This window comes from Cyprinus carpio, chromosome B16 (genome assembly GCF_018340385.1).
Source record: "Cyprinus carpio isolate SPL01 chromosome B16, ASM1834038v1, whole genome shotgun sequence".
In the NCBI taxonomy this organism is placed as follows: domain Eukaryota; kingdom Metazoa; phylum Chordata; class Actinopteri; order Cypriniformes; family Cyprinidae; genus Cyprinus; species Cyprinus carpio.
In genome coordinates, this window is record NC_056612.1 from 17905566 (window position 1) to 17919382 (window position 13817).

The 13817-nt window shown below is 34.7% G+C and overlaps 1 protein-coding gene across 3 annotated transcripts in view; it reads right to left on the bottom strand.

Annotated features, from left to right (window-relative positions):
- The window catches only part of LOC109105319 (maestro heat-like repeat-containing protein family member 1), a 35447-nt gene extending 30203 nt beyond the window's left edge, over positions 1 to 5244 (bottom strand). For 2 of the 3 annotated variants that reach the window (XM_042741212.1, XM_042741210.1), the window contains exons 1-3: positions 5001 to 5243; positions 4133 to 4233; positions 549 to 694 (exon numbers count right to left, since the gene is read on the bottom strand). In XM_042741212.1, the coding sequence (XP_042597146.1) occupies positions 549 to 694; positions 4133 to 4163 (177 nt within the window). In that variant the 5' untranslated portion in view covers positions 4164 to 4233; positions 5001 to 5243. Of the gene's footprint in view, positions 1 to 548; positions 695 to 4132; positions 4234 to 5000 lie in introns of all 3 variants that reach the window. The other variant, XM_042741211.1, reaches the window with a different exon arrangement.
- Positions 5245 to 13817: the final 8573 nt, after the last annotated feature.

A 13817-nucleotide genomic window follows, 5' to 3' on the forward strand; every position in this document is an offset into this window, starting at 1 on the left:
TATTCTCACCAAGGCAAAATTTGATTCGATTAAATACAGCAAAAACAATAATATTGTAAAATATTAAAATTTGAAATACTTTTTAAATAATTGTAATTAAATTGATTAATTACAATAATGTTACAATTTAAACTGTACTTTCATTTGAATATATTTTAAAATGTATTCCTGTGATGGCAATGCATATAGCACTCAAGATATATTTCTTATTATTATCAATGTTGAAAACTGGCTATATTTATGGAAACAGAAATCTTTATTGTCACTTTTGATCAATTTAAAGCATCTTTGCTGAGTAAACGAACAAATTTCTTCAAGTTAAAAAATTTACTCGCACCAAACTTTTGAATGGTAGTATATCTAAATCTACAGAGACAAGACTGATTTCATGATGTCTTCTAATATTTGATGCTTTTCATATAATAAAGGCCATATAAAATCCATGACATTCAGCAATAATCTACATAACCATTAGAGGAAATCACATACAAAACCTTGAAAAACCTTCTCAAAACATGTTGATGTTTTAAGGAAACACTTTGGCTGACCTTGGGATGTTTGAGAAGGTAATCCTGGCACATGGACAGGACTTTATCAGGCTGCTGGTTCCCCAGTGTCAGGATGGACTTCCTGACCTGTTCCTGCACCACTGGGTCCCTGTCATTGGCAGCATCCAAAAGAGCCAGGGTCACCTCTGATTGGATAAAACAAACACATGAATTTATGAACAGAACATGATGGATATAGGTATGAATTGCTGATATATGTTTACTGGTACATATTTTCTATTTTAATATATATTTAAAATGTAATTTATTCCTGTGATGGCAAAGCTGAATTTTCAACAGCCATTACTCCAGGCTTCAGTGTCACTTGATCCTTCAGAAATCATTCTGATATGCTGATTTGCTTAAGAAATATTTCATATTATCCATGTTGAAAACAGTTGTGTTGCCTGATATTTTTGTTGAAACTGATACATTTTGTGCAGGATTCTCTTTTTAATAGAAAGTTCAAAAAACACCTCAAATTTTTCATTTTGCTAATATTTATTCTGAAGAAAGATAAACATGTATAGTGATGAAAGCCAAAATATTAAATGTCATGGATGAATATTTTTAGGAGTAATCTATTTTGTAAAGGGGTGTCAAAATGGCAATTTTCACCTGAGATTTAGAGCCAAATTGACTAAAGAAAGATGGCCGCATCATAATGTTACTTTTACACAGAGATTGGTAGGTCTTTTACTAAAATCTGTGTTAATTTATCAATCTTTGTTGCATTATGTGCCAATGGTGACCATTCAAAAATGGGGAAAGAGCACTTTTCAAGTTTTTCTCCAAAGTTTGCAGGCCTGTAACTCAAAAAGTATTCAAGATATCTTAATGCCCTTTTAGATACTGGGTCTTAATCTTTTATTTTGGCATCTTGATTTTAAAGCTCTGTATGGTTCAGTTCCAGAGATAATGGCATTTCCAAATGGCTCCAGGAGTAAATCAATAAATTGTACACATTTTCAGTGGTCAAAAACCAAATGTGTGTCACTTTGCAAAAATATAATCATTCTTTTCTTTAGTCATTTAGTAATTTTTACCCATTTATTTGACTCTGAATCTCAGGTGAAAATTGCCATTTTGACCCCCCTCTACAAAATAGTGGATTACTCTGTAAATATTAATCTATAACCTTTAATATTTTGGCTTTCATCACTATACATGTTTATCTTTCTTCAGAATAAATATTAGCAAAATCAACTTTAGCCGGGGACCTCTGGTTGATTTGACACGAAATGACCCAGAAATCTTTTGTAATATTTAAACGTCTTAACTGAAAATGTACTTTTTATTTAATGACTGCATTCTTGCTGAATAAATGTATTAATATCTTTACTAGAAAATCTTACTGACCCCAAACTTTTGGACAGCAATGTATACAAGTACAGCTTTTCTATTGTTTTGTTACTGTGTCTGTTTCTCAAAAGACAAACTGACCTAAAATCATTTTATTGTTTTTAGTACTATCAGACTATGAGGTAAATCCAGACAGAGCACTCCTACACAAACATATTCTTTTAACACCAGAAACTGCTGTTTCTTGCCTGCTCAAAAACATCTCTTTAGTGAGTGGGTGGTCAATTAATCATTGGGATTAGCGTAATTAACTCCGTCTGAGATGTCACAAGCTTTGCACTGAGGACATGATTGATGCATATGACTCACTCCTGCCCCTAAACTCACAATACAGACAGTACAACTTAAGGAGGACGATCTGCAATGCAGAATATCTTAAGACAGACTTTGCAACATCTGGACATTTTAACCACACTTAATCTCCACATACAGACCCATCTGATTAGATTATTCTAATCTACCTACAGCGCACTGAGTAAACGAGTTGCCTAAACATATTCATTGGGCAATTAGCTTCAGATCCAACCTAAAGAACAGTGTTGAAAGACACTAATGGGATAAGAGAAACTCATGACTCTGTTCAGTGTGACTAGATTCATGGGGGAGTCCATTTTAAATTAAAAACAGGTGCTTTTGTTTTGCACCTAAATATGCCCTTTCGGTATCAACAAGTGATATTAATAAAGTAGTAGTAGTATATATACATATATATATATATATATATATAGATATATATATATATATATATATATACATATATACACATATATATATATATATATATATATATATATATATATATATATATACATACACACACAAGTTACATTACACTATCTTTTCTCTTTTTTTTACATTAACATATGATAAAACTTATTCTGGCAAAATTATACTAAATAACTAAGTGATTTTACTTCATAAAAGAGTTTGATATTAATAAAGACATGTACAGGTATATATATTCAGGCGAATATCGATTAATAAACATTAAATACACTAATATTTAAAAGTTTTGGAGTTAGTCTTTTTTTTATATTTTAAAAGATATTTATAATTTTATTTGGCAGGGATGAACTAAACCTGATCAAAAGTCAGAGTAAAAAACATGTATTTTACAAAATATTTCTAATCGCAAATAAATATTGTTCTTTTGAACGTTCTATCCACCAAAGAACCTTGAAAAAAAAGTGTGTCAGTTTCCACAAAAAAATATAGCAGAATAACTGTTTTCATAATCAGTATATTAGAATGATTTCAGAAGGCTCATGTAACATTTGACTGGAATAACGGAGAAAATTCAGCTTTGCCATCACAGGAATAAATTATATTTTAAAAAGTATTAAAATAGAAAACAGTTGTGGGTTCGAGTCTCGGGCCGGCAATACCACGAATGAGGTGCTCTTGAGCAAGGCACCAAACCCCCAACTGCTCCCCGGGCGCCGCAGCATAAATGGCTGCCTACTACTCCGGGTGTGTGTTCAAGGTGTGTGTGTGTTCACTGCTGTCTGTGTACACTTTGGATGGGTTAAATGCAGAGCACGAACTCTGAGTATGGGTCACCATACTTGGCTGTATGTCATGTCACTGTCACTATCAAGAAATCTGCTGGTAATATGCAACATATATTGTAATGAATGTAGTACATTTTTAATTCGACAATTCTGTTTCCTATTACTATGCATGTTTAAATTGGTGGATGTAAATGAAGATGACTAAATTTTGTTCTTTCTTGTGTTTATTACATTTTTTACTTTTTTCTACTGTTGTAGCTCTTAATTACACTGCATTCATCATTTTCAATCTACTTGCCAACATTTATTGTTTGGCTAAAATTATAGCTCCTCTAATTACAAAAAGACACCTTTTTAACCCCTTTCTGAAGAAATACACAAATGCTGAGCTGTATATTGAATATTGGCAAAAGGCTGAAAAATACAAAGATATATTTTCAACTACATCGCCCTGCCATAACCTCAATGTATAGCTGGCCAGTTCTGGTCAGATGCCAAATGCACTACAAGTAACCAGTGTTGCTTATTACATTGAGACACTGGAGATGAAAACCAAGGCAATGTTTAACACAAAAAAATATTCAGGATATTATAACTCTGCTCTACACATGCAGTGTCACAAGATCCTGTTGACAGGTGCTTGTGTGTAGGTGTGTGGACTAACATTAGATTCCTGAAGTAGTGTGCAAAGTGGAAAAGAGTGTTACTCACGCTCAACGTCAGTCTCCTCTATAACGCCCATAATGAGGCTAGCAGCAGAGATGCTATCAGAAATGCATCTGGTGGTCCAGTATCCCTAAAAAGAGCCCACCCTAAAGATATAAACCAGCAACATCAGAGATGAACCAATAATCACTTTGATCACTATTACTCAAATATCAAGCACCAATTTTTTTCTTAAAAATTTTCTTGTTTTGACATTTATAATTTATTCAGCAACATTATGGCTTGCTATTAGTATTTTAGAGTTATAATTAACATCATCATCAGGAGTATAAATAGTCATAATTCATATTTAGGCTAATTGTTGCATTCTTATTCTAATTAACTATCATTGTCAAAAATATGAAACGTGTTGTACATAACAATACCAGTCATAGAAAATATCTCAAGCTACACATAGTATCTTAACCTAGCCAGCGGCCTAGACAGACAACATAGTGGGCATCATATGCAACTGCACCTCTGATTCCTAAATATGCTGTCTAGGTAGACAGACAGCTCAATAGGTTTTGAGACGCAGCCCGACACAGCGTTCCATGTGGTTAGGAAATATGACAGACAAAACATAAACATGTAACATGCACTGAAAACGGGACGTATCGAGATATTGGCAATTTTTTTTTTTTGTTCTCACTGTTCAACTAACATTGTAGGTCACTTCCACAGTCGTTGGTATTTCAGGTTCAATGTCAACTTCCTCAAAGCCACAGCGACCTATTAAACTACTATGACAGCGTTTGCATTACACTTGCGTTAGCTGATGTGCTGTCAAGGCGAGTGCAGTACGAATACAAACGGTTTATATGATTTTAAAACAACATCAAATATCTAATGGTGCACAATATGTGAATCTTACCTTTCCCCTCGTCTGTCTGTTTGGCTCGCTCGCCCTCAGGCTATTCACTCGACTTCCCTTTTCTCAGATGCATCGAGCAGTTACTAGTCAGCGAAGGGCCTGGTGTCAGTCCAATTAGTTCTGATCCTGAACGTGACCGTATAATTGATTATTCGGCTGAGGTTGACAGTCTCATAGACGCTTCATTGTACCGTAAGTAAACACGCCTAATCACGTGCTTCTGCTCAGGAGGAACACATCAGAGTGGGCGTGGTCTGTCATGCAGTCCTCCAAACACCAACGAAGAAGGCAAACTGTATGTAAATCGACCTACTTAATAATTCATATGTGGCGAGTGTGATAAAAATTTACAATTTGGGAAGGATATATGTCCATATATGTATATAATTTAATGTTTATTAATGTATATTTCATTTAGTTCCACTAGAACAATACAAGACCAACAGATTTAATTTCTTTTCTAGACATAGTGGTCCCCCACTGTGGGACCTCAGCAAACTTTCAGTGTAAAAAAATATTATTATTATTATTATTAAACTCAAATCTAAATTGTAATTTATATCCAGCCCCACAATAATTTATTTAATATTGTTTTTAACCCTCGGGTCATTTTGACCCGAAAATGATTGTCAAAATTTTTTTTAAAAAATCGTTTTGATCGTACCGATCCAAGATTTCTTTACTTTTGTCACACCTGCACCGGGAACACACACACACACACACACACACACACAAATTTGAGTGGATTTAAGTAGTTTAAATGGGTGCAATAAAAAAGTAACAAAAGAGTCCCTCGCGGCTCATTTTGACCCACATAGGAATGAATTAAATTTACGAGAAAACTGCATTTTCCATTACATTTGATATATATATATATATATATATATATATATATATATATATATAAACAAAATCTGAGACAATCCAGTATATATTTATACAAAGGGCTGAGACTACAGAATATCCCCAATGAAGAAAAAACTCTCTCACACACACATGCACACTCTCATAGAACACATTCTAATATGTTTCACGTTTCTGCCTGGGTAATTTTTTTAATTTTTTCAAAAAAAATTTTTTATGGCTGTAACCATAAAATGCAATTTTATGTAATGTTTCCCCACCAGATGGCATCAGAGACACTGAATGACTCAATTCCAAGGCCATCTGTTGGTTTTTGATGAAACAGGGTCATTTTGACCCACGAGGGACACTTTTGTTATAGGTTCGGGAAGGACGGATGAGGATTAATGAAAAACGAGAAATCTTTAACTTTTTGTAATCTAAAAAAATAAATAAAAAATAATAAAGATTTATCGTAATTAATTTAATATATCAACAATATTGGTTTCTGTTATGAATAACAATAACAATAACAAGTTTAAAAACAAGCTGCTACAGCAGAAATATTATAAATGTTGATATGTTTAAATATTGTGTTGGACAAACGGGGAAGTCAAAAAAGAACCACTGTATAGACACATGACTGGCTGATTTGCATCTTTACATTTTCACAGAATATATCACTAAGTTTGAACAGCATGAAAAACACTGTCATCCTCTGTATTCTAACTGTATAATTAGATATGTATGCCATGTCCTGAAAAATAGCGAATACTAAAATCTTGAATATTGGAAGAGAAACTGCCCCAAGGTTTGCAGGTTAACGTGTGTTATTCTCAGCTCACACAATACACACAAGAGGGAGCTGTTGAGCTCTTTTGATATGAAATGTGTCTGCAACCTGCTTCATGCTTTGTCAGACAGTATAGACAGCCTTATCTCTGGGCTTTAAAACTTTTTCCATATGGGTCTAAAAAAACATATTTGTGCAACTGGACTTTTTACTAGTTGCTAGGTATAACCCTTGCTATAATAAATTGCCTGTGTGACTCTGACAATCACACACACACACACACACACACACACACACACACACACACACACACACACACACACACACACACACAAATAAGATCTGAATCTTAAAGTCGCAATAAAATGGAAGAAGCCACATAATTCTTCTGTATTATGAGGTACATCCAAGTGTAATGGATTAAAAAATAAAATATATAATACTGAGACTCATTTGGGGAGGCATCGGTTGTTGATTGGACTTTGGGTTTCAGCAGTATAATTAATAGAAGTCCTGCACAAATAAAAGAGAGAAGTCTGTTGTTTTGTATTAAACATTACAAGATCAATTTTTTTTCCTCCAGATGAAACATGCACATGTTAACAACCAGATCTATAGTGTGCATTTAGAAAATAAGGAGTTTTAAATAAAGAGTACTATTATAGTTTTTATTATTATTATTATGTTTATCTAAAATGTATTAATTTTATGTTTTTTAAATGTCTATATAGATTTTCTATTTTATAAATTTTTATTACCATTTTAGTTGTAATCTAAATAAAAATAAGAAATATTGCCTTAAATAATAGAAGTTTACAATATTTTTTTTTTCTTTATTCCAATTAATGTTTATTTAAAATAACATTTTTAAATGGTTTTAGTTTTAGTTAACAATAATATTCTTGCACTGGGCCACAAAGAACTTTGTACATCAGTGATCATTTGTGTCCTACTTGACCGTTAGTTGTGAGTTTGCAACAGCTGCATTCATAGTCTGCGTCTTAATGAAGCTGCTCTAATACAGGGGTAGTGCATCCTGATCCTCATCCAGTCTTAATCCTGTCATTAGTCTCCTCTGTGTCTCTCCATATCACCATATGCTGCATATGCTCTTCTGTATCAGCCGTGCCACAAGGATGCACTGTTTCTATGTGAATTTAGCTTTGATTTGAACAAAACAACGCATCCTTGTTGCGAGGCTGATACAGAAGAGAATACGCAGCATACGGTGATATGGAGAGACACAGAGGAGACTGTTGACGAAGGAATTGTTGATTAAAGTCGTTATTTTTGTTTTCTTCGCTTACAAAAATTATGCTCGTCGCTTCATAAGGTTATGGTGGAACCACTAATGGCAGATGGACTATTCTGATTATGTATTTCATACTTTTCTGGACCTTGACAGTGTTACTTACTTGGCAGTCTATGGGACTGTCACAGGCCTCCTGGTTTTCATCTAAAATATCTTAAATTGTGTTCCGAAGACGAACAAAGCTTTTACAGGTTTGGAATGACATGGGGGTAAGTGATTAATGACAACATTTTCATTTTGGGGTGGAGTATCCCTGTAATGCTCTAATAGAGGTGTAGTGCATCCTGACAAGCTTAATCCGGCCATCAGGATGCGCTACCAGCTTAATAATCTTTTAAAGTGCTAATATTCAAACACCATTTCAACAGAGATTTGAATGCAAATGTCTTGAAATGATGTATTGCAGAAGTTGATTTTTTTGTGGCCTGCTGTTCAGACGCTTCTGTAATTACACAGCTTTTATTTGCACAGCAGGCACCATATTTTTCACTCCTCATTTTCTTGGCCTTTTCAGAGAGTTTAATGAAAGGTTTACTGTAATTGATGAGACACAACAGGTAATTTGAGTCTAATTATCAAAATCCAAAGTCCACTAGACTGTGTGCCTTTTTAATTAGGAATGCAAAACTACTGAGACATTTTCTCTTCTGTTAATGCATAGAGAGGATTGGCAGCCATTAAATCCATCTGTTTCATCCAAGTAGGAACTCTAGGTCTGAGAGAGAATTACGGAGTCAGTCTCATAAACAGAACCCGGGATGGATCGCTCACAACAACCTGCTGCTTTTACTGAGAGGCACCTAATGTGTGATAGAAACTGATATTTTCAGTCATGAAAAAATTCAACATTTTTGAACCGCTTTGCATGTTTCATAATATACGTTTGTTTAAACAGCCAGTTATGATGGAAAGGGTTCTTTTTTCAGCTTTCATGAGGAAACGATAGGCTTTGCTGCCATCCAAATATGCAAAACCACCTTTAATATAGATCAATAATTCATATAACATTTACACACTCAATAAATCTGGTGTATGTCTAGCAATCAGATTCACATATGAGTCTGACTTTATATCAGTGCAAGAATTTCTAAGTTTGAAGTGTGCGTAAATAAATCAGGGTAACAAAAGTCCCTTACACTGCATGAAGAAGTGTTTTTAATGCACTCAGTCCCTTTAATGGAATGACCAATTTTAGAGCCCCCTGCAGCTCTGTCATTACTCCCAGTATTAATATTTTCATATCCAGTGAAACGAAAGGTATATCTCAAGAAAATAAAGGTTAGGCACACACCAAAGCTCTAAATCTACCTTAGAAATCAGGACCACGTGTAGGGGAAAAATGGCAGCATTACATCAGGGTGAATTTTGCTGTTAATGCAGGGTGGTATGGATTAATACAGACAGGAGTGTAATCTGATCTGAGACCAGATCTCTGACGTGGTGTTTGAAAACAGTTCCTGATTGTGTGTTCAGCAGTGGACTGATATGTCAGAGGGAGCCCATCATTCGGTGTCTGGGGAGCGTCAACCCCCCATCCAGAACACAGCCAGATCCACTGCCTCAGGAATCCACTCCTCCGGCTACACCTCATCCCCCACCCCTTACATAATTCTAGGTCTACATAATTTCCATATGAAACACACAATACCCAAACATAATTGCCAAAATGAAAAAGTGCAGGAGTATTTTGGCATTATTAAATGTGACACATCCCCCTAAGGACACCAACAGCAGGTCTTGGTTGTTTCAACTGATAAATTTGTTGACAGTTGATTTTAAAAACAATATTTGAATGCTTTTTTATATACTAGACAGATTTGACATTTATTGCCATTATGAAGAATATGCAACCCCAGAGGTCTGAGATCTAGAGTCCAATATAACTGGTTTTATGTCACATATCTACAGCAGAAGATTACCTGTGATGATGTCATGGTTGTTATCACACTTACTGACGGAGGTTGGAAGAGGAGGAAATGATCTTATTAATGGTATTAAACTGTCTGCAAGGTCTGGAGCCATGAGTTTCTTGTGTGCGGCATGAATCCAGTGCTGTTAGCTGGTAAAGTGATCCGTATGATGAGGACCCTGTGGCTGAAGCCGGTGTGAAAACCGATACGGCATCTACCTGTCAAGACACTGGCAACAAATGCATCTTGGATCACATGAGACATCATGCAAATCAGACATAAATGAGATACAATTTTGCGGTATGCGTGTTTGTCTGCTAGGCATTTGAACCGCACTTTCAAACCACCAGCCCAACCTGGATTTTATTTTCTTGCGGTTTATGCTCTTGCCTTTCTCAACTTTTAAAATTTGGCTGTAGCGTTCTTGACATTAATACAATCCACAAACACAGGAGAGAGATCTGAAAGATTCTGGCTGGCTCAAACTCTCTGTTCCAAAGGCCAGATTTATCACACCATACCTGCCCCAAACAACACGCTCTCCAAGATCCAATTGTGTTGTCACTGTCGTTGATTTAAAATGTGAATATAGCTGCGTGTAAAATATCCCAGTGCGAAATTTTGCAGGTGGAATTTGGCTCCGGAGGAAACAATGAAGTCATGATAATGAGGTCATATTAGTGACCTGTGGGATGAGTGTCTGAATTCTTTTATTTCCCCATTGTATTCCTTTTTTTCTCTCTCTCTCTCTTCTTATCCTGCATAGCGGCATTCTTAGAAATACTTCAATATTAAGCAAGGTACTCTCTTCAAAAGTTTTTAATTTATTTATTTATGGTTTAAGAAATGAATAATTTTGTTACAAAAGATTTCTATTTCAAGTAAATGCTGTTCTTTTGAACCTTTTATTCACCAAATAATTCTGAAAAATATATCATGGTTTCCACAAATAATATATTAAGCAGAATAACTTTTATAACAATAAGAAATCAGCATATTACAATGATTTCTGAAGGACAACGTAACACTGAAGACTGGAGCAATGGCTGCTGAAAATTAAGCTTTGCCATCACAAGAATAAATAACTTTTTTAAAATATATTAAAATAGAAAACAGTTATTTAAAATTGTAACAATATTTAGCAGAAATACTGTTTTTATGATCCAATAAATCCAGACTTGGCGGACATAAGAGAGTTCTTTCAGAAACATTTTTTGAAAATCGGATGACCCCAAACTTATGAAAGTAAAGATAGATTTAGTATTGAAGAAATTCTGAGATTTTTAGTTTAATTCCATGGGATTTTTGCCTATTGGGGTTTTTCTGTCTGCCTGGCAAAAATCATTACTAAGAAAAGTAAAAACAAACCTTTCAGCAATAACCAGCACAGTTTAAAGGGATATTCCACCCCAAAATGAAAACTTTGTCATTAATCACTTTCCCCCATGTCGTTCCAAAACCGTAAAAGCTTTGTTCATCTTCAGAACACAATTTAAGATATTTTGGATGAAAACCGGGAGGCCTGTGACGGTCCCATAGACTACCAAGTAAATAACAGCGTCAAGGTCCATAAAAGGTATAAAAGTCGTAGTCAGAATCCTCCATCTGCCATCAGACGTGCAATCTGGGTTATATGAAGCTAATATGGAGGAGGATTCTGACTACGACTTTCATACCTTTTATTGACCATGACACTGTTATTTACTTGGCAGTCTATGGGACAATATATCCAAAATATCTTAAATTGTGTTCCAAAGACGAACTGAGCTTTTACAGGTTTGGAACGACATGGGGGTAAGTGATTAATGACAACATTTTCATTTTGGGGTGGAGTATCCCTTTAAGGCCCATAACAGAAACTAGTTACATGCCTATGATTTGTCCATATCATGAGCAATAGTAGTAATGATGCTTTTCTTCACAAGTACAAATAATTAAGAAAAAAAAAATTATTAAAAAAATTTAACGATTCTTTATCTCTGTCCGCTGCCAGCAACGGAAGTTCCTAGCTTATCAGAATTAATGGACACAGTGTAGTGTTAGGATCTTTGCCACTCTCCACATACACAGCTTTTTATTACACAATATTTTACAACACTTGTGGCTTTTTCTTATTAAGCACGCTGAAATAGCTTTGTGTTTGAACAGCTGTGAACTACAATTTTACTTCTCCTGAGGACACTCAACACTTGCAAAAATGTGAGTTCACCCCTCTCCTGTCTTTCGTCCTGGACACTGACACCGGCTTGTAAATCGGTAAATCTCTATGAATAAAGTTTTATTCTGGGCTTTGAGTGATTGGCCACCTCAGGCTGGTCTTTACATACCAGCGCTGAGCTCATATACGTGTGTGTGCTTTGGGCCATTCTCAGCAATGAGTCAGATGATACATGACCATGTTTGAATAGTGAATCCTTTAATTGCAAGCTTAATTTCTAAGAAAGACTAAGAGCAACTTGTACCTGCTGACCCATTACAAATAACAACTGACACGAGTACACTGGGATAAGGTGACATGCTCACAAAATCTTTTATAGTTTATAGTTTTGAACATGAATTGTATTAATCGCGAATCTGAGATGGGCACTGTTGGAGTTTAATTGTGTTTACTTGGAGGATGTGAACTGCAAAGGCACCGTTGTAAGAAAATTAATGAATAAAAGCTTTAAACTAGAACTCTATATACTCCGATCACATCCAAGGCACATAAACAAGCGTGATGGTCCATTTGAGTTAAAAATTTCAATATTTGTTCCAGTAATACGTTATTTAAAAATTTTATTTATTGTAAATATTGTATTTCACCCTAAATTAAAAGCAGGGGTTTGTTGAGAAAGAATTGGCAGCATCAGTTTTTAATTCTCTTAAGCAAGAGGATTAAAGTATCAAAAATTAATCATGTTGTTCCAGCTTTCTTTGAACCAAGTTTCAATTCCATCCTATCTGAAATAAAAAATAACCATTGGAAAGCTGAATTGTGTTAGTTTACCTGTACTTTGTAAATTAAGTGCAGTCTGAAGTGAACAACAGCAATGCAAGTCCGCCAACATAATCAGTTTCATAATTTTGCTCATTACTTAATGAAAATGATCTTTTAGTGTTTAAAGGTCCTGTGAAAATGCAAAGAAAGTCTGATCCAGTGAATAGTAACTCTATGAAAGTTACTATTCAATTATTTTCAGTTAATAGAAATTTTGGGACATTTTGATAAGGGGGAAAAAAACTTGAAGTAATTAAAGTGTGTACGCCAAGTTGTTCACGTATTACATAAACTGGCACATAATATGAACAATGTTTAACAGTCTTCTTGGAGGTCCTCAAAATACAGTGAAAAGCAACAACTGTGAAAAGTTTTTCATCTTTCGTTTTGTAGCTAGAGAACGTTTTCTGTGTCATGGCACACATATTGATGCTTTACAAGCCCTATAGTTTTTTTTATGAGACTGAAAGTCAGAAAGCATGAAAGGAATTTTAACACACTATACCCTGAAATAAATATGCCCCTGCATATCAATATTTCTCTTTAACACCATGCACAGTATATTCTTAGTATTCAGTGAATTAAATCATTGTTGCTGAGATTGGACATTCAGAGAAATCTGAGAAAGAGAGAAACATTCTGTCCTTTGTATAAATGTTGGCACTACTAGATACTTTATTACAAAGCAGAAGGATGAATTTATGCTTTATGCGTGCTTGGCTAATGTTTAGGATAGAAAACCTGAACCGTTAAAGATCCACTAAGGGCATGTTCAGACTGCACATAAGACTTGGGAGTAACAACCAGGTCCTAAATCTTTCTAGCCAATGAGCTTATCTTAAGATATCCTTCTTTCTGTGAAGTCATTTAACATTTCAAGCCATTTTTAGTTATAACTGCAATTTATATACGACTGTCAGTCTTTTAAAAACGTGAATAATTTAATTCATCAATGCATTTTGCAATAAAAAAAAGATAC